This window comes from Panthera tigris, chromosome D1, assembly GCF_018350195.1.
Source record: "Panthera tigris isolate Pti1 chromosome D1, P.tigris_Pti1_mat1.1, whole genome shotgun sequence".
Taxonomy (NCBI): Eukaryota; Metazoa; Chordata; class Mammalia; order Carnivora; family Felidae; genus Panthera; species Panthera tigris.
This window is the reverse complement of record NC_056669.1, coordinates 5,782,837-5,809,315: the sequence shown is the minus strand read 5'-3', so window position 1 is coordinate 5,809,315 and position 26,479 is coordinate 5,782,837. Positions and strand designations below refer to the sequence as shown.

General features: G+C 41.2%; 1 protein-coding gene and 1 long non-coding RNA gene across 3 annotated transcripts in view; one reads left to right on the top strand and one right to left on the bottom strand.

Moving 5' to 3' along the window:
- The window catches only part of GUCY1A2 (guanylate cyclase 1 soluble subunit alpha 2), a 322,831-nt gene that overhangs the window by 10,872 nt on the left and 285,480 nt on the right, over positions 1–26,479 (top strand). Inside the window, exon 2 of the mRNA XM_042957957.1 lies at positions 20,141–20,202. Within this exon, the coding sequence (XP_042813891.1) occupies positions 20,141–20,202 (62 nt within the window). The remainder of the gene's footprint in view (positions 1–20,140; positions 20,203–26,479) is intronic.
- Positions 1,785–25,601, bottom strand: LOC122231050. Of its 2 annotated transcripts, none has more exons than XR_006208162.1 (3): positions 25,429–25,601; positions 23,983–24,277; positions 1,785–2,352 (listed from the first exon to the last, which is right to left on the bottom strand). It is a non-coding gene; the product is annotated as an uncharacterized LOC122231050 (long non-coding RNA). The 2 variants fall into 2 exon arrangements; XR_006208161.1 differs by lacking the exon at positions 1,785–2,352 and adding an exon at positions 22,577–23,206.

Sequence of the window (26,479 nt, the reverse complement as noted above, 5' to 3'; positions counted from 1 at the left end):
AAACATTAAAAAAATTAAAAGAAGTTTTAACTTTTACAGTCCTCTTTATAATTTGGCTAATGTGCATGTGTGTGCCTTGTTTTCTTGAAAAATGCCTGTGTGTGTATGTGTGTATGTTTGTGTGTTTGTGCAGAAGCTACAATTCAATACATGCTGCATTCTGATTTTTGTTGTTTTAATTTGACTTTGGGGAAATAACTCCTGTCTCTCTTTCCCCATCTCTGAAATCATATATGATAATACGAATCTCTTACTTAAGTGTAAATATGTAATGAAATGTGGATGGTGAATTGAAGACGTTGTGTTTAACTATTATGGATTACTTCATTGTGCTGCTATGCTGATTTTTTGGGGACCACGGCATTGGTTCAGATTCTTTTGCTCCCTGCACTCTGGGAAGAGACCAGGCTGTGGGGTCAATCACTGACTCTGGCCATTATTTTGTGTGTTCTTGGCTAAGCCTCTTTGAGGCTCAGTTTCTTGTCTATAAAATGAAGGTGATGAGTGGATGGTTAGCTCCGTGGGTTCGAGCCTGGTGCTGATAAGATGAAGGTAATAATTTATAGGATTATGAAAATCAGAAGTGTAATGACAGCATAGTATTTTGAATCCGGTAAATAATCCGTGTTGCTGCCTCTATCCAACCCCTTCCTGACGGCCATTTTACCAATCGGCATATTGTTAATCACATCTCCTGATAACCTTCCTTTCCCTCCAGCCACAAGTTTTGGCAAAACCTGTAGGTGCTCCCCTTTGTTAGAGGGGTATCTTGTTCAGCCTTCTTGTGCTTTTTATGGGAAACATTTCCACCATTTTCTGGGCATGCAACCTTTCAGGGTTATGAACACTTCCAGAAGTTCTGTCCTAGAAATCTAAAAACCACATATGATTCTGGTCTCTTGTTCATTTGTGCATTCCCCTACCTCTCATTTTCATTCATTCATAGAGCATTTATTTAGCAAATGAGCATTCAGTGATTCATTCAGCACGCGCACCATGTGCCTGAAGCAACGTGACTGAAGTAGGACATTCAGACAGAAATGGGATGTGGTCCTTTTGGATTTAAAAACCATAAAACCACCTTAAAAAAAATTACTGAGTAATGTACATGACAGCTGCTTCTACCCCTCCTTCTGTCTTTCCCCTTCGTCTTACCCCAACTTTTCTTTATTTGGCATGATACTGGTGATATAGGGACAAAAAAAGGGTTTGTATGCAAAAGACCATTTGAAACTGCAACAATAATGACGTGATAGTAATAACAATGGTGTTGATTTATCAAGCCCTCATCATGCCTCAGGCGTCGTGCTAAGTGCTGTGCGCATTGTATTTAATGAGCTACTCCTTTTTTTTTTTTTTTTTTTTTTTTTTTAATTTTTTATTTTTTTTTATTTTTTAATATATGAAATTTACTGTCAAATTGGTTTCCATACAACACCCAGTGCTTAATGAGCTACTCCTAACAGTAATAGGGAGTGCTACCTTACCATGGTCTACATGACAGGGAAAGCCTACCTTTCTGACCTCACCTCGTGAGGTCTAACCTACACTCACGGTTCTACAGTAGCTCCCTGAACATTCCAGGCAAGGACCATCTTGCCTCTGGACTTTGGTCCTAATCCCCAGGTCAGAAATGCCCCCTGGCTCCAGTTGTCCACGTGACTGACCCTTTCTTGGTTTTCACGTTCCAGCTCAATGACACCTTGTTGTGGAAAACCCACCTCTATGTGAAGACAGAGTCTGGGGATAAACAGGATCAATAGCTTTTTTGCTTTGGGGGACAAAAGAGGCTGCAGGAGGCCTAGGTCTTCAAACTGCAAGCCCACCGAGAGGAAGGAGCTGGGGGTTTTAGCGGGAGATACAGGACCTCATGGGTTTCGGGACAGGGAGTGTGTATGTGCTGCCTTTGTCGTGTTTTTAGGGTGGCGCTGGTTCCTGAAAGAAAGGGCTAAGGAAGGAGGAGGGAAGGTTTGCAGAAGAGACAGGAAAGGGGCTACTTAGTGTAACATCGAGCCTCGCTGAAGCATCGGGCAGGCATTTTGTTTTCGCTCAGCCTTCTGCTCTCAGGAGGTTTCAGCCTCAGCAGCAGGCAGCCCTTTGTCACCCAGCCCCTGTCACCTGGCTGTTTACTGCCATCACAGCCCTCACCATCACAAGTTACTCTTTATCTACTGGTCTTCCTGTGTGTTCTCTGTCTTCCCTGCTGTACTTCCGGCTCCTCCAGGGCAGAGGCGTTGTCTGGGTGCACACGATGGTGTTCGCTGTGCCCAGAGCAGGCCTGGCTGGCACGTGGTGCTCGGTGCATCCTCACTGACTCGATGAGCAAGTGTCATTTTGGAAGAAGTCACAGCACTTGGGAAAGAAAGAGCAGAGTTCTAAACAACAACACCACCAACTTAGAGGGTGGAAGAAGGCAATTAACCTGTATAAGGCATTTAAATGTTTCCCCATTTGTGTCTGTGACTTTTAAAAATAATCTTATCAGAGATTCAGAGAAGTTGAGCAACTTGCCTAGGATCACAATTCCTTACTGATAGAGAAGAGATTAGAATTTTGGTATGTTTAGCTCCAAGCGCTGTATTCCTTCCACCCTGTGGTATATTTTGAGCCTCAGTGCGCATGGTGGGCATTGTGATGGAGTGTCTAGATGCCCCTTTAGAAATGAAGGACTTGTTCCCCTGGATGCTAGCCATGATGCGAATGCTCACCCTCCATTGTCAGTACCTTGCATGCATTGCCCAGACTGAAAAGAGTCGCCTTGTCCAAGGTCTTGCCCCCTTCCAGTAACTAGTGAGCATGAAGCTATGAAGGCTTGATCTTCTTGCCCTCATTTAGCCAACTCTGAAGGGACATCTTCATGTAGGGTAAACTGAGGCCTCCCCTGAGACTGCATCACCCTCCATCTCCTCCTTTCCTCTTGTTCTGCCTCCTTCTGTGCTGTTCCATGGGTATTGATCCCAAGAATACCCCCTAATAAGCTTTCTACATGCTGATCTTCTCAGAGTGTGCTTCCCAGGGAGCCCAGCCTGTGCCTGCGTTTGAAAACAGTGATAGACACAGGTAGTAATGGGGAGATGGCATGTGGGAGAAATATAATGATAACCTTGTTTGCACTTGGATTAAAAAAATTTTTTTAATGCTTATTTATTTTTGAGGGAAAGAGAGAGAGAGAGAGAGAGAGCAGGCGAAGGGCAGAGATAAAGAGACACAGAATGTGAAGCAGGCTCCAGGTTCTGAGCTGTCAGCCAGAGCTGCATGTGGGCCTCGAATTCACGGACCATGAGATCATGACCTGAGCTGAAGTTAGACGCTCAACCAACTGAGCCACCCAGGTGCCCCCTTTTTTAAGAAAATTTTTAATGTTTATTTTTCAGAGAGAGAGAGAGAGAGAGAGAGAGAGAGAAAGAACGAGCAGGGGAAGGGCAGAGAGAAGGAGAAAATCCAAAGCAGTGGATGTTTTGAATTTAGGTGCAAATGGTTGGCTGAGCCATGTGCATTCTTTCAGGGCTTGGTATTGCTGGATCACCAGCCTCAGCACAGTCAGTGCCTGTCACGTTGCAGGCAATGTACCCAATAAATAGAGATTTGGGATTGGGTTTTGACAAGAGCTTGTGGACGTAGTAGCTAATATCTTGAAAACTGATGAGCTCTCTGAGTGAAAGAGAGAGAGACAAAAATCCTAAGAGAGCATTGAGACTAGCATACAAAGAGAAGCTGAAGAATGTAGGTGCCGGGGTGCTGTTTTGTTTGTCTGCCTGTGGGGGTGGGAGGTGGCTGGGAGCATCTGAGAGCAAGGGCTGCGGTGGTTGACATTTGTGAAATGACAGGAATTTAAGGGTGGTGCTCAGTGTGAATGAAGCGGCTGGGGGCCTTAGAAAAGTGATGTCAAACCTGCTTCGGAGATAGAAACCTATTTACAGAGGGAATGTGTGGTGAGTAAACAAAGGATATCATACGCATCAATTTATCACCCGAGACATTTGGCAATAAAAGTAAAAAGCGAGAAAGAGCTGACAGGGCCTGTGAGGCCAAATAAAAGTTTATTAAAGAAGTGGAGACTAGTGTTTGAAGGTAACAGTCAAAAAAAGTTGGAGATGGATGAGATAAATAGGCTTCAGAAAAAATCGGATTGATCTAGAGAGTCTTGAGTCCCTTGGCCAAGCATGAGGATATTTTCTCTTTGCCCAAGGGGAAAGTAATATGGTGCACTAGGGGTGTGATGCAAAGGCAGCTGGCAAAGTTTGGTTTTATTTACACCTGTTTTATTATGATCTCATCCTGATTTTATAACTGTGATCGGCCAATAATTTTGTATTCCTAATGAGTGTTACGTTTAACTTGTGCTATTTGCGGTTCCCAAGATCTGGTTCAACTGTGGTAGCTGCACTGACCATGGGATGTCAGTTGAGGTCAGAAATGTCACTAATGCATCCTTCAGAAATTTTATACTCAAATCAGGAAGTACATTTAAAAAATTTTTTTAATGTTTATTTTTAAGAGAGAGAGAGAGAGTGTGTGCACATGAGCAGGGGAAAGGCAGAGAGAGAGGGAGAGACAGAATCTGAAGCAGGCTCCAGGCTCTGAGCCGTCAGCACAGAGCTTGATGTGGGCCTCGAACTCACAAACTGCGAGATCATGATTTGAGCCAAAGTTGGATGCTTAATGGAATGAGCCACCAAGGTGCCCCAGGAAGTACATGTTTTCATTTGTATATTATACTGCATATAACTTTTGGATTGTTTTTATCAGTGTGAACACTTCAGATTTTTTTTTTTTTATCCTTCTAAAGATAGAATTTGGTAAGCCTAATAACATGTGGCGGGAACTATTTTTTTGATTTGTGCTTGTATGAGTGTGCTCTCTTTCAGTTTTAAAGGTAATTTGAGATATATATTTTATATATATAACCCCTGTTCTTACCCTTGCCATGTCTGATATGACTTTGTTTAGAGTTAGAGCTCTTTTTGACCCTGATGGAAAGGTCCCTAATGGAAGGAACTCTCCAGGGATTAGGGGCCAAGTGCATGGGACTGTACTTTGTTGTTATATTGAATGCGTTTCACACAGTTGAAAGGAGGTGTGTAAGGTCAGATAAGGCCAGTCAGGGCATACAAAATCAAATATAGCTCATTGGCCCTCTCCTTTTCCTTTTCTAGATAAATTTTGCTCAATTTCAACAAGCAAGGATTTTTGTCTCTTTTATATACTGCCAAATCCCAGGTTTTCCAGGGTCTGGCACAAAGTAGCTGGTCAACAAATATTTGTCAAATGAATAAATTTAGAGTAAATATAAGAATATTTATTTTCACTATACCATACAAATGTTGTGAGAAAAAAATGAATTGATAAATACTAATGTACTTTAGGGTTAAAATTGGTAACAATAAACAAAACAAAATAAAACATAATATATAGATTTAAGAAATTATTTTGTCCTACTATTTTTATTCTTTCATAATATGTTTACTATATGCCCACTGTGCATGCTTGACTTTATTGTGTCATGAGCCAAAACACAAGATCTATGGAGAAGAAAATGGTGCTAGTAAATATGCAGAGTTGAAAACCAAAGTGTTGGGTTTTCCTTAAATACTCTTGTAATCTACTATACCACTCAATTTACATCATGTACAAGGAGGAAGAAATAAGTTTTTGCTATGTGATCAAACCATATTTAAAAAAAAAATTCAACTCCAGTTCATTAAACAGATACTTGTTGTTGGCTTTTTCTGTGCCAAAAATTGGCTATGTCATATTTACATGGGAAAAATTACAATCCCCCCTTTCCGACCCCATTTTTTCTTATGATTCTGTTGCAAACATTTCAGGATTAAAGCATGAAAAAGATTTTATCTTTCTTCTAACCTATTTCTTGTGTAAAGTCTTCCCGAGGGAAAGCAAAAACTCTTGGAAGAAAAACTCACATCACCCCAACAGCACATTTAAGGAGAATCTGCTGCTGCCCTGGTGAGAAGCCTGTCATCCTAATTCGTAACCTTATGGAGATCTCAACGAAAGAAAAAGTGTCTTGTTTAAAAATGCCTGTTGACCAGATTCTCCCAGTGCAGGGTCACTCTGTCTTCTTATTTCACATATTCATGTGTGATTGGTTTAATTTGTGTATAAGAGGTGTCTTGATTTTCTTTTTTATAAAAGTTTTTATTTACTTATTTTGAGAGAGAGAGAGAGAGCAAGCAGGGAAGGGACAGAGAGGGGGGAGAGAGAGAATCCCAAGCAGGCTCTGTGCTGTCAGTGCAGAGCCTGATGTGGGGCTCCATCACCCGAACTGTGAGATCATGACCTGAGCTGAAATCAAGAGTCAGACGCTTAACTGACTGAACAACCCAGGTGCCTGGAGATGTCTTCATTTTCAAAAGTTGTGTCAGGAAATTTTTGATTTTTAACTTAAGGAATTTATTTCTTTATTTGTTTTTCACTGAGGAAAGGGTTCAGAGATTATTACAAACTGTGTTTTCATCATGGTATGTACATATATAAACATGAGTTTATTTTAATAGCATTTTTGATATTTACCTATTTATCGACGTATATGTCATTCATGTGTGTATGTATGCATGTATCTGTCTTTCTATCTACTGTTGATCATGCAGGGCAGAAAGAAAAGGACTCTGTCTTTGGATTCTGAATTAAAAAATGCCACTCAGTAGGAATCTGGAGTAGGTATAATTACTATCATTGTGTTTCTTTAATAATTTGCCACGAGTAGTGAAAATGTCTTTTATCTCCTTAACAAAAGAATCTGCCTCTAAAGGCGTTTATTACAAGGAGTGATAATGATGAAGTAACTGTGTTGTAATGGAAATGGAACAAAGATTGGGGGAAAGAGTAAATTGTAGCTCCTGCCTATTGTGATTCCATCTGAAGCTTCAGACACATAGGAGGGAGTTTCTGGTGTGGATGCTGGAGAAGAGAGGTTTATTGTTTCCTCCTGATAATAGCGATCAATAAGCACTTTGTGGACCTGACAGTGTTTGCAAGCTAGAAAGTCTCCTTTTTTCCCCCTCTCTCCCTCTTGTGTAAACTTACTGCCATTATAAACACATTTCAAAGAAAACCAGTCTTTCCTTTTGTTCTGAATGAAATTCTTTCTCTAAGAGTTTGCTTGCAAAGTATGAACCCAGCCTTTGTGCTGAAGGAGAATGGTTGGCACCCTCAGCTCTCAAGGACCTAACTGTGTAAGTCTGGTATATGAGGCTGCTGCCTGCTGGTATTTGAAGCACTTGGTCAGTTCATTCCTTATTCAACTACATTCTAGGGATGGGGGTAGGGGGAAGTTGGAGGAAATCAAATACTAAGTTAAATTGTAAGTGTAAGTTTCCACCATTAGCCTTGCATTCTTGACTATTGAGAAAAATCTAGGTCTCAGATATCTAGTTAACACAGATATCCAATTATTTTGATTATAGCAGTGGGATAAATTGTCTTAATCAATAGCATTCATGATGACAGTAATGACAGAAATTACCAATTCCATCGGGTATATAATTGGAAAAAGCATTTTACTACAAGTCACTCCAAGACACATAATGATTTTTCAAAGAAAAATTGAGTAAGACACTTTCAAGTACGGGTCAATAAAAATGTTACCATTGTAGAACTATAACATACGAGGCTAAAAATGTGAATCTGAAAATAAGATCTGACCAATGGTTCTTGGCCATTAAATAAGGTATTCAGCTACTTTCTGTGATTTATAAATCAAATCAAGATACGCCTGCCTGGAAACATCTTAAAAACCTAAAATAACAAAGTTTATTATTTTGTTCTTCCAGAGTCACTAACAGGAATGAAAGCAAGGGTATATCATGTATGCTTTACGTTAAGAGTATCAAAGTTTCTGCCTTGATGTTAAACTCTCATATGCTATGACTTAAGGTTGAAAAAAAATTGTGAAGCAGGGGACAGTTACTTCTGGTTGTCCCTGTTCTCTCTCTCTCTCTCTTTTCTCTCTCTCACTCTCTTTCTCACTGCTGTCACTCTTTCTCTATTATCAAAACCTCATGCCGCAAAAATCTGCCATGAGTCTCTCCCATCAGACAAATTGGACTTACGTTAAATTCTTGGTTGAAAAGTACCTCTCTTGATTTTAAGAACCTTAAAGGAGTGGAAAGTAAGTTTTGGCCGGGGAGGACTGGGAATGGATGGCATGAAGATAGTTCTCTTGGTGCTCCTAAAATCCTGAAATCAAACTTGGTGTCGGTTCCCACAAAGCTCCGACATACATTGATGGCTATAGAAGTGGGTATATCTCGCTGCTTCTCAGGCCGCCTTCTAGAGCCCTCTGGAACTGCAGTAAACTATCTAATGTTCTTGGTCTGTAGGAATCAACTATGTGTGTATATATAATATATGGGAGATATAATATGGGATAATATATATTCCTTGGTCTGTAGGTATCAAGTATATATATAAATATGTATATATATATGTGTATATATATATATATATATACACACACACGTATATGATGGGATATATATAACATAGGAAGTATAATATGGGATAATATGTAATATACAGGAGATTATATATAATATATATATACATCTATATAAAACTTTGATTATATGCTGTTATACTTATTAATTTTGTATCATAAACTATTATGTGTTTTTTAAAGAGCTGTTACTGCTACTTCAGGGTTCATTTGAAATAAAGCTCGCAGGACTGATGTTGTCCTTATGTTTTATAATGCTCAGAGATTCTGGAGATTTGGCTACTGAAATGAATAAATTATGGGTTAATATGTATTGTGCCAATTATGGATGCCCTTGCACTGGGTTTGCCTTGGAAACTCCAGTTAAGAGCCCTTGTACGTGCAAGGAAATTAAATTGTTTTTAAAGCTGGAAAGCACTGGATGATATCCCATCAAGATCTTGTTCCCAAGCATCATTTCATTATAATTCTCTGTTGTTTGGTGTAAATGTGTACATGTGACTTGTGTGGATCCACATTTGAATGACATTTGTAAAGCTGGATGGCAGAGTAAGGTATTTAAAACTCATGTAGTATTCTAGGAAGGATGTGAAAAAATAATACTGCACCAGAAACATTTCTCCTCTTCTGTAGGCAGCTTTTCCCAGTATCCCTTTCTTACTCACATCCTTTTACCCCGCCCCTTTTCCCAGTTACTAATTTTCCATTAGGTAATGAGGCAAGCAAATGGCTAAGAATTACCACATAGTTAAAAGTTTGGTTCTAATGTGAGCAAGCTTCAATGGCTTTTGTTGGAATTCATCTAAAATGACCACAACAATTCTTATTATCATGGCCATTTTAGGTGATAAATGGCTTATTTTGATTAGTTTTTAGTGTAAGCCGATTTGAAGAGGAGTTTGAAAAATCAAGGGCTTTTGCTGACTGTATTTTTTTTTTTTTTTTTTTTAGCACTCAAGAACACAAAGCCTTAGTGACATTTTTTTTTCCCCTTCTTAATTTAACCCCCTTCAGGACTGTGAGGGAATGATGTGCTGACCCACACTTTCCATCCAGAAAAGCCACTAGCAGTGAGTGCCATCATTGGAGTTTACAAGGCATGTTTCGTGCAGGACATGTATGACGTAGGCAGGACCACGATTAGTATTAACTCCAGTTTAAGGAAGAGGAAACCAAAGCTCAGAGAAGAGCAATAACTTGCCCAAAGTGAAGATGCCAGCAACCACCTGCATTTTAGTGTCCAGCCTCCTGTTTGTAGCCCTAGCTCTTGCCATCATGGTGTGGACATCTGTCTACCCGGCCATGAATTGTTTCATCCTCCACATACCGTGTAGACTCCCTGTTTCGTCTCTCACATGTTTCCTAAGTGTGACTCGCTGAGGGATGGCTGGTCGCAATTTCCTGTTGGTTTTCCTGAACCTGACCATTCCTTGCCAGTTGCGCAGTTCCTGACTGTGCTTGGAGTCCCAAATCGACCTGTGTTAGAAACCACAAGGACTCTTTCTTCATCAGGGCTCTGCCTCCAGGCTGACCTAGTTTGCCTGTCCACTGTCATGTCTGTGCGCTCTGGGCTCCCATAGGCAAGGCAGCTCTGAACAGACTGACAAAAGCCATCATCACTGCCAGTAGTTTAGCTTCCGCCGCAGTCTGGGAAGAGCAATGATGTTACTTGTGGTTTGATTTCTGAATGCAAAAGAAGTCATGATTATCCTAGAAATAGTTATGTAAGTGAGGGTTTATATTTCTCTTCATAGGTTGCGTATAATTGTGCATACCCAGACATACACAGATCTTGGTGTAATTAAATACTTTGTGGGAAGGAGTGGGGAAACAGTGTAATAATGGAGTGATCCCTAGAGTAAAAAAATGGGCTCACATAGAGTCAAATGAAAGAAAGTAAGGCTTTTCACGTCATGCAGGGTTAGCGTTCTCTTTGCCTGCATGTTTTTTCCAGAATGAAGTGTGATTATTCCGTGCCTCAGCCTAGGAACGTGATGCATCATAAACACTGATGACGTAGGCGCCATTATCTGCCTAGTAAGCACGCTTCTATCTGTCTGGATCATCAGATTGTAGTTAACACTAGACAGGACTATATTTAGGCCCTTGTTGAGTTTTATCTTCCAAGAGAGGTGGGAGCAGCAGAGCTGGGCAGGACCCTGGGTGGGATTTGGACGGTTGTCCATGTTTCAGCAACCGAGACTTTTAAACTGCAGGGACCTGTTCTAGTCAGTATCCTGAAGCCATCAGACCTTCAGCCTCTGAGTGACTGAACAAAACACCTGTGTCACTCTAGTTGTGGCATCTGCATGACAATTTACTTATTGACAGTGAGCAGTAAGTGTGAAGTGAGGCTCATTACCTGAAGTCTGTGTGGTCAGCACATTTCTTACCTGTTCAGGCTACATGATGAGCCAAGTCATAATTAAAAGTTTGCTTTAGTGGCGTCTGGGTGGCTCAGTCGGTTAAGCGTCTGACTTCGGCTCAGGCCGCGATCTCACGGTTTGTGGGTTCGAACTCCACGTTGCGCTCTGTGCTGACGGCTCAGAGCCTGGAGCCCGCTTCGAATTCTGTGTCTCCCTCTCTCTCTGCCCCTCCCCCTCTTGTGCTCTGTCTCTGTGTCTGTCTCTCAAAAATAAACATTAACAAAAAAAAAATTTTTAAAGTTTGCTTTAATCCACTTGGAGTCAAAGCAAAATGAAATTTCAAGCCGAATGATTCAATCCGGTTTAAGGAGCTATTGGGTTCGATCTTGCTAATGAGACCTGATGCTCCATGGCTGTTGATAAGAATCCCTCTGGTTAAGGTGGTTGGGCACTTTTTTGTTTAGGAATAATCTTTCTCCATGTGACGGAGGGCAGTATACCCTGAACGGTGTTAGATGTAATGTTTCATAAACTGTTCCCCTTCCTTCTCTGCCCTGTGGGTTGCTCTCTGTTAACCTCACCTTCCATCCCCATGCCCTGTTTGCATCCTCTTGACCTTTGTTGTATCTGTTGCTCAGTGGCCCATTTTGCCTGGAGCTGTACTTTGGGCTGGATGATTGGAGATAAATCTCCCTCACCCATTTACAAATTATCTTTGAAGCTGATACATTTGGAGTTGACAAAACATTTCCCCGTTTTGTGGGTTAATTTTGTAATTTAACTGTCAGGAAATCCTACTTCCCTCATCTCCAGGCTCCTGTTGGGAAAACCCCTTGCTGTGGCTCCCAAGTACTAGAAACAATAGAGAATTCTTTGGGAATGCCCAAGTGCAGGCTGCAAAGGAAAGTAAGGGGCTACAAATGATTTCCTGACACGAGGGCCATTGCTCTCCAGTAGCATATTCAGGAGTTGAAATGATACCAATTAGCTTTGCAGCATCTAATTGGCATCTTTGGGCTGTGAGGCATGTCTGGCAACAGTCCTAGATGTTAGACATGGTCAGTTTAGTTCAATTTAACAATTTTTTGACTACCTCCTCATCAAGAGATTTTTTTTTATGGAATCATATAACACATATATGTATCATATTTTGTAGTTTAATTTCATTTTGACCTCGTAACAACCCTGAGAAGTAGCTATGCTAGAAATTTCTGTTTTATAAAAAAGGAAGCTGAAGTTCAGAAAAATAAAATGCTGCATTCAAAATCACACAATCTAGCCAAGAGTTAATTCCTTTCTTTTTATTATTTATATATTTATTAAATTTTTTTAATGGTTATTTTTGAGAAAGAGAGAGACAGAGTGTGAGTAAGGGAGGGAAGGCAGAGAGAGGGAGACACAGAATCTGAAGCAGGCTCCAGGCTCTGAGCTGTCAGTACAGAGCCCAACGTGGGGCTGGAACTCATAAGCCATGAGATCATGACTTGAGCCAAAGACGGATGCTTAACCGACTGAGCCACCCAGGTGCCTCAAGAGTTAATTCCTTTCAACTGTAACCTTTTCTGCCTTGAAGATTGAAGAATGTGTTTCATTTTAGAAAAACAGATTAAAAGCTTGGCCGTTTGGAGGCAGTCACATGTAAAGGAGACACATATGTAGACTTAGACACTTAGTACCTACGTGACTTTGGGCATGTTTTTTAACTTGTCTGGGATTAGTTTTCACATTTATGAAGTAGCATAATACTTCTTCTAGGGTTTCTGTGAGGAGTAAATGAGTTGCTCCACGTAACTACGGTGTTTAATCAGGAAAACTTAGCATTATTTCTCTTCGTAGACTGAGTCAGCCTTGCACCATCTTGTGGGATGCTTTTTGGTTGGAGGGTTCAGGACTGGAGCCATATCCTCTAAAGGTTTGTAGTGCAGCGTGATCCATTGCCCCGAGAAGGTGTCTAGAACCAGTACCGTCCTGTCTCAACATTTTTATTCGGACAGCATTTTTATTCGGACAGCCAAGTTGGCCACGATGGTGCCCAGTGAAGCACGTTTCTCCTAAAGCTTCCCAATTAAAAAGTTAATGACCACACCAGAACTATTAAAATAACAATAACAACATTTATGAATTTGGGGAAACGATTTGACCACCTTGTTTTCAAAGCCATTAAAAATGAATAAAAGGAAATTAGGGATTTCAGTTAGATACATGGAAGGATATTTCAATACTCAACAGAGTGAAAGCAGCTTGTGGGAGAAAAATTGTAGGAGACCCAAGTCCTTGTCCTATTGGTGGCTCTTTCCCTCTGGGTAGCTGAGGCAAAGCACTTTGACCTCTCTGGATCTCAGTGTTTGCATCTGTACAACGTGGATAATTACATCGGAGACTCACAAGGTTGTTGTGAATGTCTAATGAGATGAAAAAAGAAAGTGATTGGTAAGCTGTGAAGTGTTTTACAAACTTAAAGTGGTGTTGTTATTCTCCAGAGTTTGTTGAAAACATCCAAAATTCTTGGATAACTTAAATGTATTCTTGCCGGAAGGAAGGATAGGAGTAAATAAATCACCTCTTGGATCTCTTTCAGTTTAAGGAACGAGTGCTTCCAGCTTAAATTGGTATTGTTGATATTAGGTCTTGTATTAAATTGGAACTCAATGGGTATATTTGGAAGGGCATTAAAATAACAGAGGGAAATGCTTGGAAAGGAAACATACTTTGTATAGGAAGACTTGATTATACTGTTGATTAGGGGGTAAGTATATTCAGTTACAATCAATAATTACAATGATGGTAACCACTGTGCTTTGCTAATTAGAGCATATCTCTAATAAGGCCAAGGTGATCAGTTTGAATCCCTGTATGGGTCAATTAGCATCATGTCAGCCTCCACCCTAAGCTCTCATGGGGTCATTCAGGTGTGTACTTGTGTTCACAAGGAGAATAAAATGGAGATTGGATGAAATCATGCAGATCTTCAACCAGTACGGGGAGAAGAAGTCTACCTTCTAATGCATTCGTAGCTTTATTTTTTTTTCTTTTAGCACACTTACCACTTTTGCTTTTTGTGATTAATTATCTGGACTACCACATTTTGTTTAGCAAATTACTGGTGTCTTTCGCTTGAAATGGTACTGCCAAGCTTCCCAAGAGATGGTTGAATCTCCGGTCTGATCCAACCCTCTGTTTTCAAGTGCTTAACTTTGCAATGCTTTACTTCAAATGACCCTGAGAACTAGGAACTTCTTGCAAGTGTTTTTCAGATGGGAAAATGGAAGCATCTTTTTCCCCAAGGTTTCCTACTCCCAGGTGAAGAGATGTTGGCTAATTTTATAAAAAGGTCAGTAGCACAGCTGGGCTTGAAATACAGAGGTCCTGACTCAAAGTTCTATATTTAATTTGCCATCTATTTTCTCTCTCTCTCTTGCTCTCTCTCTCTCTCTCTCTCTCTCTCTTTTTTTTTTGGTTTATATGTAGTAAGTTTAGTCAGAGGCTGGGAAAGTGAATATTTTGTCTTCATATTTAGCAAGATTGATGAATACTGCAATCACATATCTTTCAGAAGCAGTTAAGCTGGTTGTTGGAAGTGACTTACTGTTTTGACTTATTGTTTTGACTAGTTTTATTAATACCAATCATATCATTTGGTCCGTTGGCATCTATAGGCTTAGCCGTAAAGATAGGGTATCTCACATTATGATTTTGGTCATGTTAAATGATAGAATTTGGCATATCATGTCCTAGTACATGAAATAATCTTGTGGAGAACATGGAGGTCCCTGTGGTGTGATTTAGAGGATGAGAAGTGGTCTCTGCCCCCAGTTTATCTCTCACTGATAAGCCTATTTACCACAATTCCACTGTTAGTGGTTCAGACCATATTTTATAATGTAGGGAAGCTCCTTTTTTTATCTTCCTCTACCTTAGGACCAGGGATCAAGTTTTTGAGGAAATGGAGGTATGACTCCTTCTGAGCACCACCTGAGATAAGAGCACTAAAGGTATTGAAAATTTTGATGAGGAAAGGAAGTAGATTATGCAATGATGATTACTGGAGACCTGTTTAGGAAGTTTACATGATGTTGGTAGCGATTGAGCCTATCAGAATGCAGCTGAAGATATTAGATGCCCAGGGTGTAAGGAAGGGGTGAGCCAGAGGAGGACAAAGAGTTGAGAGAGGAGGAGTGGAAACGTGTGTCCAAGGCAAGACTTTATTCCTGATTTCGCCTATGTCTTTCTTTGTCTATACAGGTTTGGTGTCAAGATTTTTAAATGTGTCCTCAAGAAGCCGACAATTTGAATCCATGTGATTCTTTAATTGTGTGTTGACGTTAAAAAAAATTCTTACTGGAAACACTTTCTAAGGGGAGAGATGCTCTGTTTGCAAAAGAGGACTTGTAACATCTCTAACTTTGGTTCTTTTTCAGTCAAATGGTGACAATAACACCAGCCTGACTGTTTCCCTGGAGGCCCCTGTGACTGGTGGAAGATCCGCTGGCACGGCACGCGTTACAAAACGTGAACTGTAAAGTGTACAACCAGATCCAAAGTCTTAAGTGTAATGTGCAGTGTAGGTTGGAGGCTTTGCGCCTGGACTCTGGAGCAGATTACCTACTCTTCAGTACGGGTTTTGCCTCTTTTTACCTGTGTGACATAGGCAGCTTCAATTTTGTGTGTCTCAGTTCTCTTATCTGTAAAATAATAACACCCATGTCTACGTCATGCTGTTGATGTGACGAACAAGGGAGTTCGTGTGCAGGGAGCTTACAGCAGTGCCTCTCATAGAGGGAGTGTCTTACTAGCTGTTATGTTGTATGTATGTGTCCCAGCATTGCTGACATAAGTGCCCGGGACTGAGTTGTATGGAAATTTTAAACATCCTTTACTTATGCCTCAAGCAATATAGTTCTTTATTTATCTAAGAAATTCACATTAAGTATAAGTCATTAGTGATAGTTAATAAATGGAACTGTGTTAAACTTGGCAGTTATGTATGAACACCTCTCAGAAGCTTACTTCTCTTGATATTTGAATAAAGAATGTGTTCTCATTAATGTGGACTTAGTTAAGATAAGGTTTGTAGAGTGTTATTGGTCTTGATCATCATGTTTATACCTTAAACTACAGGTATGCAACCCATGACTGCACATTAGAAGCAACTGGATCTCCCAGACCATTTGAGTTGGAAAATTTGGAGGTGGAACTCAGGCATTGGTATTTTTAGAGTTCCCCAAGGTGATTTTATTTATTTATTTTTTTTAACGTTTATTTATTTTTGAGACAGAGAGAGACAGAGCATGAACGGGGGAGGGTCAGAGAGAGGGAGACACAGAATCTGAAACAGGCTCCAGGCTCCGAGCTGTCAGCACAGAGTCCGACGTGGGGCTCGAACTCACGGATCGCGAGATCATGACCTGAGCCGAAGTCGGCCGCTTAACCGACTGAGCCACCCAGGCGCCCCCCACAAGGTGATTTTAATGTACAGACAGAATAGAAAACCACTGGCCTAGAGAGTTAGTAATTAAATGTATATCTCTATCATTTAATTGCTGACATTGATATGTAATTTCCTCATATTTAAGTAAATAAAATGACATGGCTATTTACAGATATTTCTTTAAAGGAGGGCCTAGGGTTTCCATTAATTCTGTAGCCTATGGGTGTGTGCTGTAAAGCAGAAATGAGAAGCTTGTTTTAAAATTATCAAGGTCACCTGGGCGGCTCAGGTGGTTAAGTGTCCTACCTCGGCTCAGGTCATGGTCTCACGGTTTGTGAGTTTGAGCCCCCTGTCAGACTCTGTGCTGACAGCTCAGAGCCTAGAGCCAGCTTTCTATTCTGCCTATGCCTCTCTCTGCCCCTCCGCCACTCATGCTCTGTCTCTGTCTCTGTCTCTCTCTCTCTCTCAAAAATAAATAAACATTAAAAAACAAAAATTAGCTATGAAGTTTTGTTTGTTTTTGGAAGGATGAAGTGCTGTCAATATTAGCAAACAATATAGAAATCCCAGAATGTTAAAGATGAGAGGGACCCTCAAGGTTTCTTGTAGAAAGAGGGGTACACTTTGAAGCCAGTCTTGGCTTTTAGTGGCTTATTCACTTCCTACCTTTGTGATCTTGGGTTCTTTACTTAACCAATCTGAGCCTCAACTTCTTGATCTGTAAAATCAAGGTGAGCATGTGCTTTATATGATGACGAGTGTGTTTCATGGGCACACACACTCATGTCTTACTTCCCTGCCTCCTACCTGATCCCTAGATCCATCTGATGCAGATGTCCATGGCAGGGACTGCGTTGCAGCCTCTGCAGGGCCAGCTTCTGGGAACTGCTTCCTCCCACTCCTCGGGGACCACTTCTCTGGCTCTGTTGGGACTGTTTCATGGCTGGATGTTTGGATCCCATGACCTTAAGTGAGCATAACATTTAGTGTGCAGGGGTCAGTACTGCTGGCCAAGCAGAGTGAAGCTGTTCATGAGACAGGAGATGAAGGAGATCTTGTGGCCATGTGATGGCAGCCTTTGAGTGCCTTCTGTCTGCCCCAGACGATCCGTGTGCAGGACCCAGATGGCTGCCTTGTGTCTCCAACTATATGTTTTTAGCCATTGCTTCTTGGGGTTGAACAGGAACAATGAGAGGTCACTATCTCTATCTTAGCTTGGGGTAAGCACAGAAGAATCATAGACCTCTTTGTTGTTGTTGTTGTTTTCATGATAGGAATACTGGATTTCATCTTTTTCCCCACTCTTGTCTCTCAGATCCTTCAGCATTTGGCTATAAAATGATTAGGCCACCTAGTTCTCCTGTTGCCCATTCTTTGTGTCCTAGGAAGGAGGTTCGTGGTTTCTTATTCCTTGTAAAGCTTAAGGCCTCAGGTCTTGATTCCAACTATGGGGCTTCAGTGTCCTTCCCACTTGTAAGCCTGCTTTCTAGGACTATCCTCAATCTTAATTTTCAGAATTCTGCTTGTATGACCATCTCTGGACTCATCTGAAGTTTTCATTGGAAATGAAACTGCCATTTTTCTGTTGTTTCCTTTGTCTACTGGAATCAGCACCCTCTTATGATTAACAGTAGTAGGAGCTGTATTGAATTTTTAGGTGGTAAGGATCTCCAAACATTACACTTGTGGGCTGGGCGGTCTGACTTAAATCCTGTGCTCCTCCACTAGATTATGAGACTCTTGAGGGTAGAAGCCATGTTTTATAGCTGAGTATTGTCATAACTATCATTATGTATCTACTGTGCACCAGAGACTTTGCTTTATTTCAATTAATCTCTATAAAAATAATGTACACATGAGGAATCTTAGAGAGCTTAAGTAAACTGCCCAAGGTCATGTGGCTTTTGAGTGGATTTTTGAACTCACTTTGATATTAAACCCTGTGTTCTAAAATCATGTTTCTAAATTCCTTCTGAAAGGAAGGAGCAGATACAGGTAAGAAGAATGGGATCTTGGCCTATAGAATGTTGGATGACCTCTTGAGTCGGGGTCAGGTATGGAGGTGTATTCTTAGAGGAGGAGAGAAGGTCTGCATATCTTCAAAGCCCCTGTTTTTCCCATTAATATACTGACCGGCATTGCTGACGTACGTGGACTAAGAATGGACCCTATGACTCTCAAGGCAGAAGTCACCCCCGTGGACGGCTTTGGCCCACACGTGGCTTTTTTATTCAGGTCAAGAGAGACCCCGAGATTACGTGAAGACATCTCTCACCGATAAGAGCCATTGGGTGAGCAATCAGGCAAACTCTGAAGAGGACTCTATGAATCCATGGTGATGAGATGTTCTGTGCTGAAGTCAGCTTTGGCTTGCTGATGATGAGGAGATAGTCTGTAGTCACCTGCTGTGTTTGGAGTTTAGACCATCAGAACGTGCCTAGCAGCTCTGGTGAGCGACAGGAAGTATATAAATGCTTTCTGGCATTGGAGCTCTGTCGGATATTCCCAGAGAACGTTTCCCTTTTAATGTATTTGGAAACTATAAATTTAACTCCTGCTGGGGGAAAAAAAAGTAATGGTTTCACAAAAGAAAAAAAGCTCTTTAAAAGGCTTAACTCCTGTCACAAACATGTGCTTTTTAATAACTGGGAAATTCCTGGTGCAGGGAAAAAATGCCCTTTTGTACAAATGAGGTCATTCTGGTCTTAACTGGCCCTATGCACTCTAGTTCCTGCGTTCTGTTCCACGTTTTGTGACCAGAGGTTATTGGAAGGGTAATCCCTGTGTGCATAGTCACTGCTTTTAGGGCATGTTGCCAAAGAGAAAGTTATCTTAGCTCACAAGCTTCCCAGCCAGTGCAAGAGGCCCAGCTCCCAGGGGTACCCAGCCAGTGACTGATAATGACTTGGTTTAGCTTGGCCGTGGGTTGAGTTTTTAAAGCACACTTTTCTTGTGCACTGGGATTTTTGTGTCTGCTGCTTCTTTAGATTTCTCAACAGCTCCATTGCTTCTCGATTCAGGAGTGATTTTTCTTGCTTGGGCACATTCTATCTACTGTGCTTTGATTCTGTGCTGAAGAGAAGAAACATCCATGCCAGCATGAGGCCTCCTGTTCATCTTCTTCACCCGGTGTAAATGAAAAACAGCTGTTGAAGGCATTTGCCCTGTACCCATTTCCTTGCACACTTGGAGGCTGATTCCTCCAAAAATTAATTTCTGATTTGGTTCTTACCCCAATTTCTTAATAAAGTCTATGTTCAGGGATCTTCGTGGCTACCTGGGTCAGAAACCTGAAGCCCAGGCTTTGTTGCCTAAATAAGTCTAAGAAAAATTTGTTGACCTGGGAGTAAGAAACTATCTTCAGCTCTCCCGGAGAGGCAAGGATTATACAATTCGGCTGGGAACTAGTTATGTATTTGCCGCAGACCCCATTTTGTTGCCCAGAGTACCTGTGGCCCCTCTTGGAGGCCTCAGCATCCTTGCTTGAAAACTCTCAAGTCCTTGAGGAGGTGAGGCTTGATCTGGGCATGGCCCTTGTTTCTTGAGTCCACCTCCCCTCCACTGCCCTCAAGGCCTCGGTTTGTTGTAGACAACCACAATAAATGTTGAGTATTGTAATGAACCTAAGGGCTGGTGCAAAAGAATTGGAAAAAATATGGCTAGGAAATGCTATCACCTTTGAAATGCTGGGAAATTCGGGGTAATTGCTGAGTACCTCATATTACTTCCTGTGGAGAAAATACATGGCAAAATGCATAATGGGTTAATATTACAAAGTGAAAACTCGTAGAAGATAAATCAGAAGCCCCATATCTGCCTCTGATGCTCAGAAGGGGAAAGGCACTGATTTGCTGATAATATATTTTTATTTTTCTTCTTCTTCTCCAGCCTCAGACGATACAGCAGACTCTCCAGAGGACATTGCAGTATTATGAGCACCAAGTTATTGGGTAAGTAAAATAGATTTTGGTCATTATTTGGGGAAAATTAAAGATAATTACTCAAACACAGCTGTTGGGCATGCACTTTCCTGCCACCCAAGTCAGTCTTTACCAGTGGCTGTGGGGCAGAGATTCCTTGGGACCCCTGGATTGACTTCCTTTGCTTTATTTTTGTTTAATCCTTTTAAATGAAATTCCCTTTTGGTATTGCCTTTCCTTTTCAACTTTTCTTCTTCTTGTGTTCTTTCCATCTTCTCCACCGAATCTCCTAATTGTGCCTTCATAATACAGTCAGGTTTAATGGTACCAACTGAGAGGCTTTAAATAGGATTTTAGAATCCTTTAGGAAAGTCGACTCAGTCATTACAAGCCTAATACAGTTCAAGGAGAGGTATTGCTTTAGTTAGTTTAGTTAGTTCCACGTTCCATATTTGTCTTTAATCTTTCTTTTCTTGACATCGTTGGGATATGGTGTAATGTAAGAAGACAAAATCAAGGAACAGGAACTCCAGCCCTCACCAGCACATAGAAGTTTAAAGTTACTTTAATCTGTTTTGTAAGGGAGGATGACGATGGTAACAGCTAATTGAAGATTAGATGCCGTGGGTAAATGAGATAATTTCAGTGGGAGTATTCTGTAAATAGAAAGCTCCAGATAAGTGTAAGGTATACTTACGACTGGCCATGGCAGAAAGCAATTGGAAATACAGAAGCCTCAATTCACTTTCTGATGCAGACTACCTTATAATGAAGAAGTTGAAGTCATTGACATGAGAGGCAGTGCGTATTTGTAATTCACATAGTTAATTTCTCTGAGCTGCCATCATTTATTTGTGTAAGATTGTGAGCACTTTTGAGGAGCTAAGATTCAAATCCTAGTACCTTTTGAAAGGCCATCAAGCATCATTTAACATTTGGGGCCAGTAGTCATTGCCCTGGGGATCGAGACTATATTTGTGGCTAGTAGGCTACACTGTGATTATTTTTTTAAACCAAAACAGAAGAAAAGAAGATTTAGTGGAAACATAATCTCCGTACCTAGTACAATGCCATATACTTTAAGTGCTGGATAATTATGTTAATTGTCATTTCAGAGGGAATTGCTTTGAAACTTTGTCACATGAGTCCTCAAAACTGTGGTACTAGGAGAAGCATATTATTTAAACTCGTGAGATGGCTTTTAGTTTGAGGCCATTAGTGACTTTAAATGGTTTACCCTAATGGAGGCAAATGATGTCAAATTAATCTCTCCCCACATATTCTAAAATAAAACTTAATCACTCTCATTGGATTTGCTGCTTCCAAAGCGTGGTATTTGGATCAAATTAGTCAATATACTTGGCACAGTTTCTTGTGTGTGGTGAGCACTACAACCTGTTTGCTCTTGTGTTTAGTGTCATTATTATTTTTTAAATTTTATTTTATTAAAATTTTTTTTAAAGTTTGTTTGTTTTTGAGAGGGAGAGAGAGAGTGTGTGCGCGAGCGGGAAAGGGGCAGAGAGAGAGGGAGCATCCAAAGGAGGCTCCAGGCTCTGAGTTGTCAGCACAGATTCTGACACAGGGCTCAAACCCATGAACCGTGAGATCATGACCTGAGCCAAAGTTGGTCACCTAACCGACTGAGCCACCCAGGCGCCTATTTTATTTATTTATTTATTTATTTATTTATTTATTTATTTATTTAATGAAATTTATTGTCAAATTGGTTTCCATACAACACCCAGTGCTCATCCCAACAGGTGCCCGGCTCAATGCCCATCACCCACTTTCCCCTCCCTTCCACCCCCCATCAACCCTCAGTTTATTCTCAGTTTCTAAGAGTCTCTTATGGTTTGGCTCCCTCTCTCCCTTTTTTTTTTCCTTCCCCTCCCCCATGGTCTTCTGCTAAGTTTCTCAGGATCCACATAAGAGTGAAAACATATGGTATCTTTCTCTGTATGACTTATTTCACTTAGCATCACACTCCAGTTCCATCCACGTTGCTACAAAAGGCCATATTTCATTCAAAACCACACTGAGATATCACCTCACGCCAGTCAGAGTGGCTAAAATGAACAAATCAGGAGACTATAGATGCTGGCGAGGATGTGGAGAAAGGGGAACCCCCTTGCACTGTTGGTGGGAATGCAAACTGGTGCAGCCACTCTGGAAAACAGTGTGGAGGTTCCTCAAAAAATTAAAAATAGACCTACCCTATGACCCAGCAATAGCACTGCTAGGAATTTACACCAGGGATACAGGAGTGCTGATGCATAGGGGCACTTGTACCCCAATGTTTATAGCGGCACATTCAACAACGCCCAAATTATGGAAAGAGCCTAAATGTCCATCAAGTGATGAATGGACAAAGAAGGTGTGGTTTATATACACAATGGAATACTACTTGGCAATGAGTATTTTTAATATTTTAAACACAATACCAGTAACCAAAAAACAAATCATTTCCTGGAATTGCAAATGCCCTCTCTTTTGAAATGAAATGGTAACTGATGAAAGGCTCATTTGTGAACTGAACGTATGTCCTCAGGGCAGATTGGAGCAGGAATCTTGTAACTGTGATCAGAGTAGTTACCTAGACTATGTTACCATATTCAGGAGAAAATTATTTTTCCATTAGTAAGAGGGCGTTCTCTTTTATCTCAGCCATTGCCTCAACTCTCCTGCTCCCTCTTTCCTTGTAGACATAGCCTGTGGTGATTCTTGGCCTCCAAATAGTCTTTGGTAGTTCTGTTTCTTAGAGACAGTGTAAGGAAAACCGTGCATGTGACTCCGATAAAGAGGCATCCTGATGTCCAGCTGTCTCCAAAGAGACCCGTTAACACATTTTCACCTGAGTGGGGGCTGCCTTCTGAGGACTTGGAAGTACCAGTGCCCGCTGCCTTTATTCGTGGGCACGCGAAAAGAGAGGAGATGTTGGTGGCAGTATTGTGACACTGGCCTTTCTTGACTTTGTCTTCCCTCTTCCCTTGGCCCCAGTGTCCCCACCCATCTGTCTCTCTTTCTTCCTATTTCTCTGTAATAGTGAAAAAGGAGAGTATCTATTATGACTAACATTTGAATTCAGTATTCACACCTGCCTGTTGTACTTCTTTCAAAGACACAATTAAAGGCTTTTTATCTCTAACTGAAAAGGAGTGTGTTTCTTCCAGTTAAAGGGATTTCAGGCAATTGGTAAAAATTGCTGAGTATTAGTTTACATGTTTCCGGCAGAGGGTGAGGTTGGGAGAGCGATGGTTTTCCAAATCTCTGAAATAGGGCTTTGCCCAAGGTTTGTCTTGAAGTAATTCAGCTTTAAGGAGCCTTGAGTTGGGAGGATGAATCGGGATGAATGGTAAGGAGTATAAGCTAGCCCTCCTGGGGTTTCTTTTTTTCAAAATTGTAATTGCAGTGCAGTTAACATACAGTGTTATGTTAGCTTCAGGTGTAGAATATGGTTATTCTACATATATCACCCTGTGCTCATCACAAGTGCACCCTTCACCTGTTTCATTCATCCCCCACCCACCTCCCCTTGGGGGACCACCAGTGTGTCAGTGTATTCTCTGTAGTCAAGAGTCTGTTTCTTGGTTTGTCTCTCTTTTTTTTTCCTTTTGCTCATATGTTTTGTTTCTTAAATCCCACATATGAGTGGCATGATATGGTATCTGTCTTTCTCTGACTGATTTCACTTAGCATAACTTTCTAGCTCCATCCATGTCCAGAAGGGTCCCAGCCCTTCTGTTGTGAATTTCTTAAGTCCCCTCTAACCACAGGCCTCCCAGCCTCCCTTTCTTATCCTTTAAAACTGACCTTGGACCTGCTTTATTTATCAGAACTTCAGGACTGCCTGCTGGTCCTTGATGAATTCTTGCAAGTAGTTCACAGAAACTCTCTGAGGCTTTTTTAGTCTCCGAGATGGAGACATGAATGCAGGGAGCAGCTGTTGAAAGGCTCACACAGATGGAGGACGGAAGGGAGGAGCTCGCGAGCCTCTGTCAGGGAGACAGCCTCTCTGTGCCCCAGGAACTTCATCTTCAAAAATTTGTTCTAGTCCTCAGCTTGTCCATTCTCTGGTTCACACAGTTATTCACAGAGACCATTCGGGCTGGAAAAAGGAGGGTGAAAATGATTCATGCCGTGTGGAAAAGCCTCTGCATCCCCACTGTTGCTGTGGCGGCTTCTGGCCTGGACACTTAGTCTTGTGCCTCAACGTTGTGTCCACCACAGAAAGGTGACTAATCAGATTAGATTATGTCCCTTTCTCATTTCAGCCCAATGGTTCTCACTTGTTAAGGTGTATCAGAATCACCTGCGGGCTTGTTAAAACCCAGGGGGCTGGACCTCGCCTGCAGGACTATGACCCCATGTCTCCCATGGACTCGTGGGGAGTTTCTAATGAGTTTCCAGATAATTCTGCTGACGCTGCTGGGCCAGCTATCACACTGTGAAATCCTTGCTTTACACCATTTAATGGCTTCGTGTGATAGAGTAAAATCTGAACTTTGCCTGTGATCTGGGCTCTGCTTACCTCTCTGATTCCATCTTCTTCCACTCCCCCTTGTCACTCCCCGCCCTCCCTGCCAGGCGTCTGTGGGCTTCTCAACTCCTGCTTAGCCTCAGGACCTTTGCACATACCATCCCACTTTCCTGAAATGGCCTGTCCCCAGATAGGTACATGGATTACTTTTTTTTTTTTTTTTTTTAAATGTTCAGGTCTCTTTTTAAACATCGTTATCTTCAGAAAAACATCCCATGGCCACCCAATCTAGAGAAGCCCTCCATCCCCTCCTTACATCTCCAACCCAGATATTTTGTATTCTATTCCTCTCTGGTATTCCTTTTCATACAATTTATCATAGCTGATGTTATCTTGTTTATTTATCTAAATTACTTTCTTTTATATTTCTATGCCTTTATAATTGCTTGGTACATAGGAGGGACTAACATGTTTTTTTGGGGGCTTGGGGAAATGTGAATAAATGAGAAAGTTGCTCCCTGGAGGTATATACATAGAAGTATGTGTCTAGTGGATAAAAGAGTAGATTATGCTTGGAAGGGGGCTTAAAATGAGGGGTAGAAATAATCTCCAGGTTCCATTACAATTGTATCCAAGAGCCTTTCCTGCATAGCATAAATTTTACTGATTTATTTGCTTAGTTTCTCCTTTATGCTTAATGTTCTACTGTGTGTCAGGCTGAGTTTGTGGTAAGTTTATTTTTAAATTTTTTTATATAAACTCTGCACAAGCACACTCACCTGTCCATACAGCACAGTCTTCTTCCCTCAATATGAGGAAAAGGGGCACTGAGTGTACATCTTTGTATTAGTCTTTCTGTAACTCCAGCTTCTAGGGGCTGGACTCACTTCTTGGACAGTGTGGTGGAAGGAACAATCAGAACCAGAAGGGGTAAGTAGGGGACAGGCCGGGATCGCCGTCAGAATTGAAAGGCACCCCGGATTGAGGAAAGTCTGCTTTATGATGACTTTCTCCCTCTGATGTCATTGTTGCCTTTATGTTGTGTCCCTCCTGGTCTCTGAGCAGAGGGATGAGAAAATGCTTTGGGAGGAGACCTACCACATACCAGGTTTCCTAGATTTAAAGTCTGATTCTGCCTTTGAATGCTTTAGGGCACATTAGGTAACAAAAACGAGCCTCAGTTTTCTCATTTTTAAACTGGTAACAACATACTGACGTCCAGAGTGCCACTCCCAGACTGTCCTCACGTTTGTGCTTCATGACTCCCCCTGGTCTATAGCTCACCAAAGTGGATTACCACGATGGTGCAGACAGAGAGTTCTTTAAACCCATGATTGGAAAACACGCGATGATCCATCTTCCTGAGACAGAATGTTCAATTGTTACATATATTAAAAGCTGAAGCCTGAAGAAATGTATATTCAGAACACTGCCACTCATTTCGAGCCTTTTTTGCCAGAAGAAGCATCATTGTGCTAATATCGCGGGTGGGGCCACTGCCAAGCTCTTTTATTATTTGGGACAACTTTTCCTATAGTCATCTAAAATTAAATTCTCTCATTCCCTTTATCACTGCGGGCCTCATGTTTGTTTTGTATTGCCAACCTTCTTTTTTCTTTTGACAGTCGAATAGGGATTAATAAACTAGAATAATTTCCATAGAACATTAGAAGTAGGTGAACCCTGGATATTCTGGGACACAAACCTTAATGTTATTACTTAGGCTGTCATGATTCGATTTTGTGGCTATCCGTCATTTTATCTAAAAAGTGATATAGCTTCCTTTTCATATATTTACAAAGAATATGTGAATGGATAAACACAATGTTA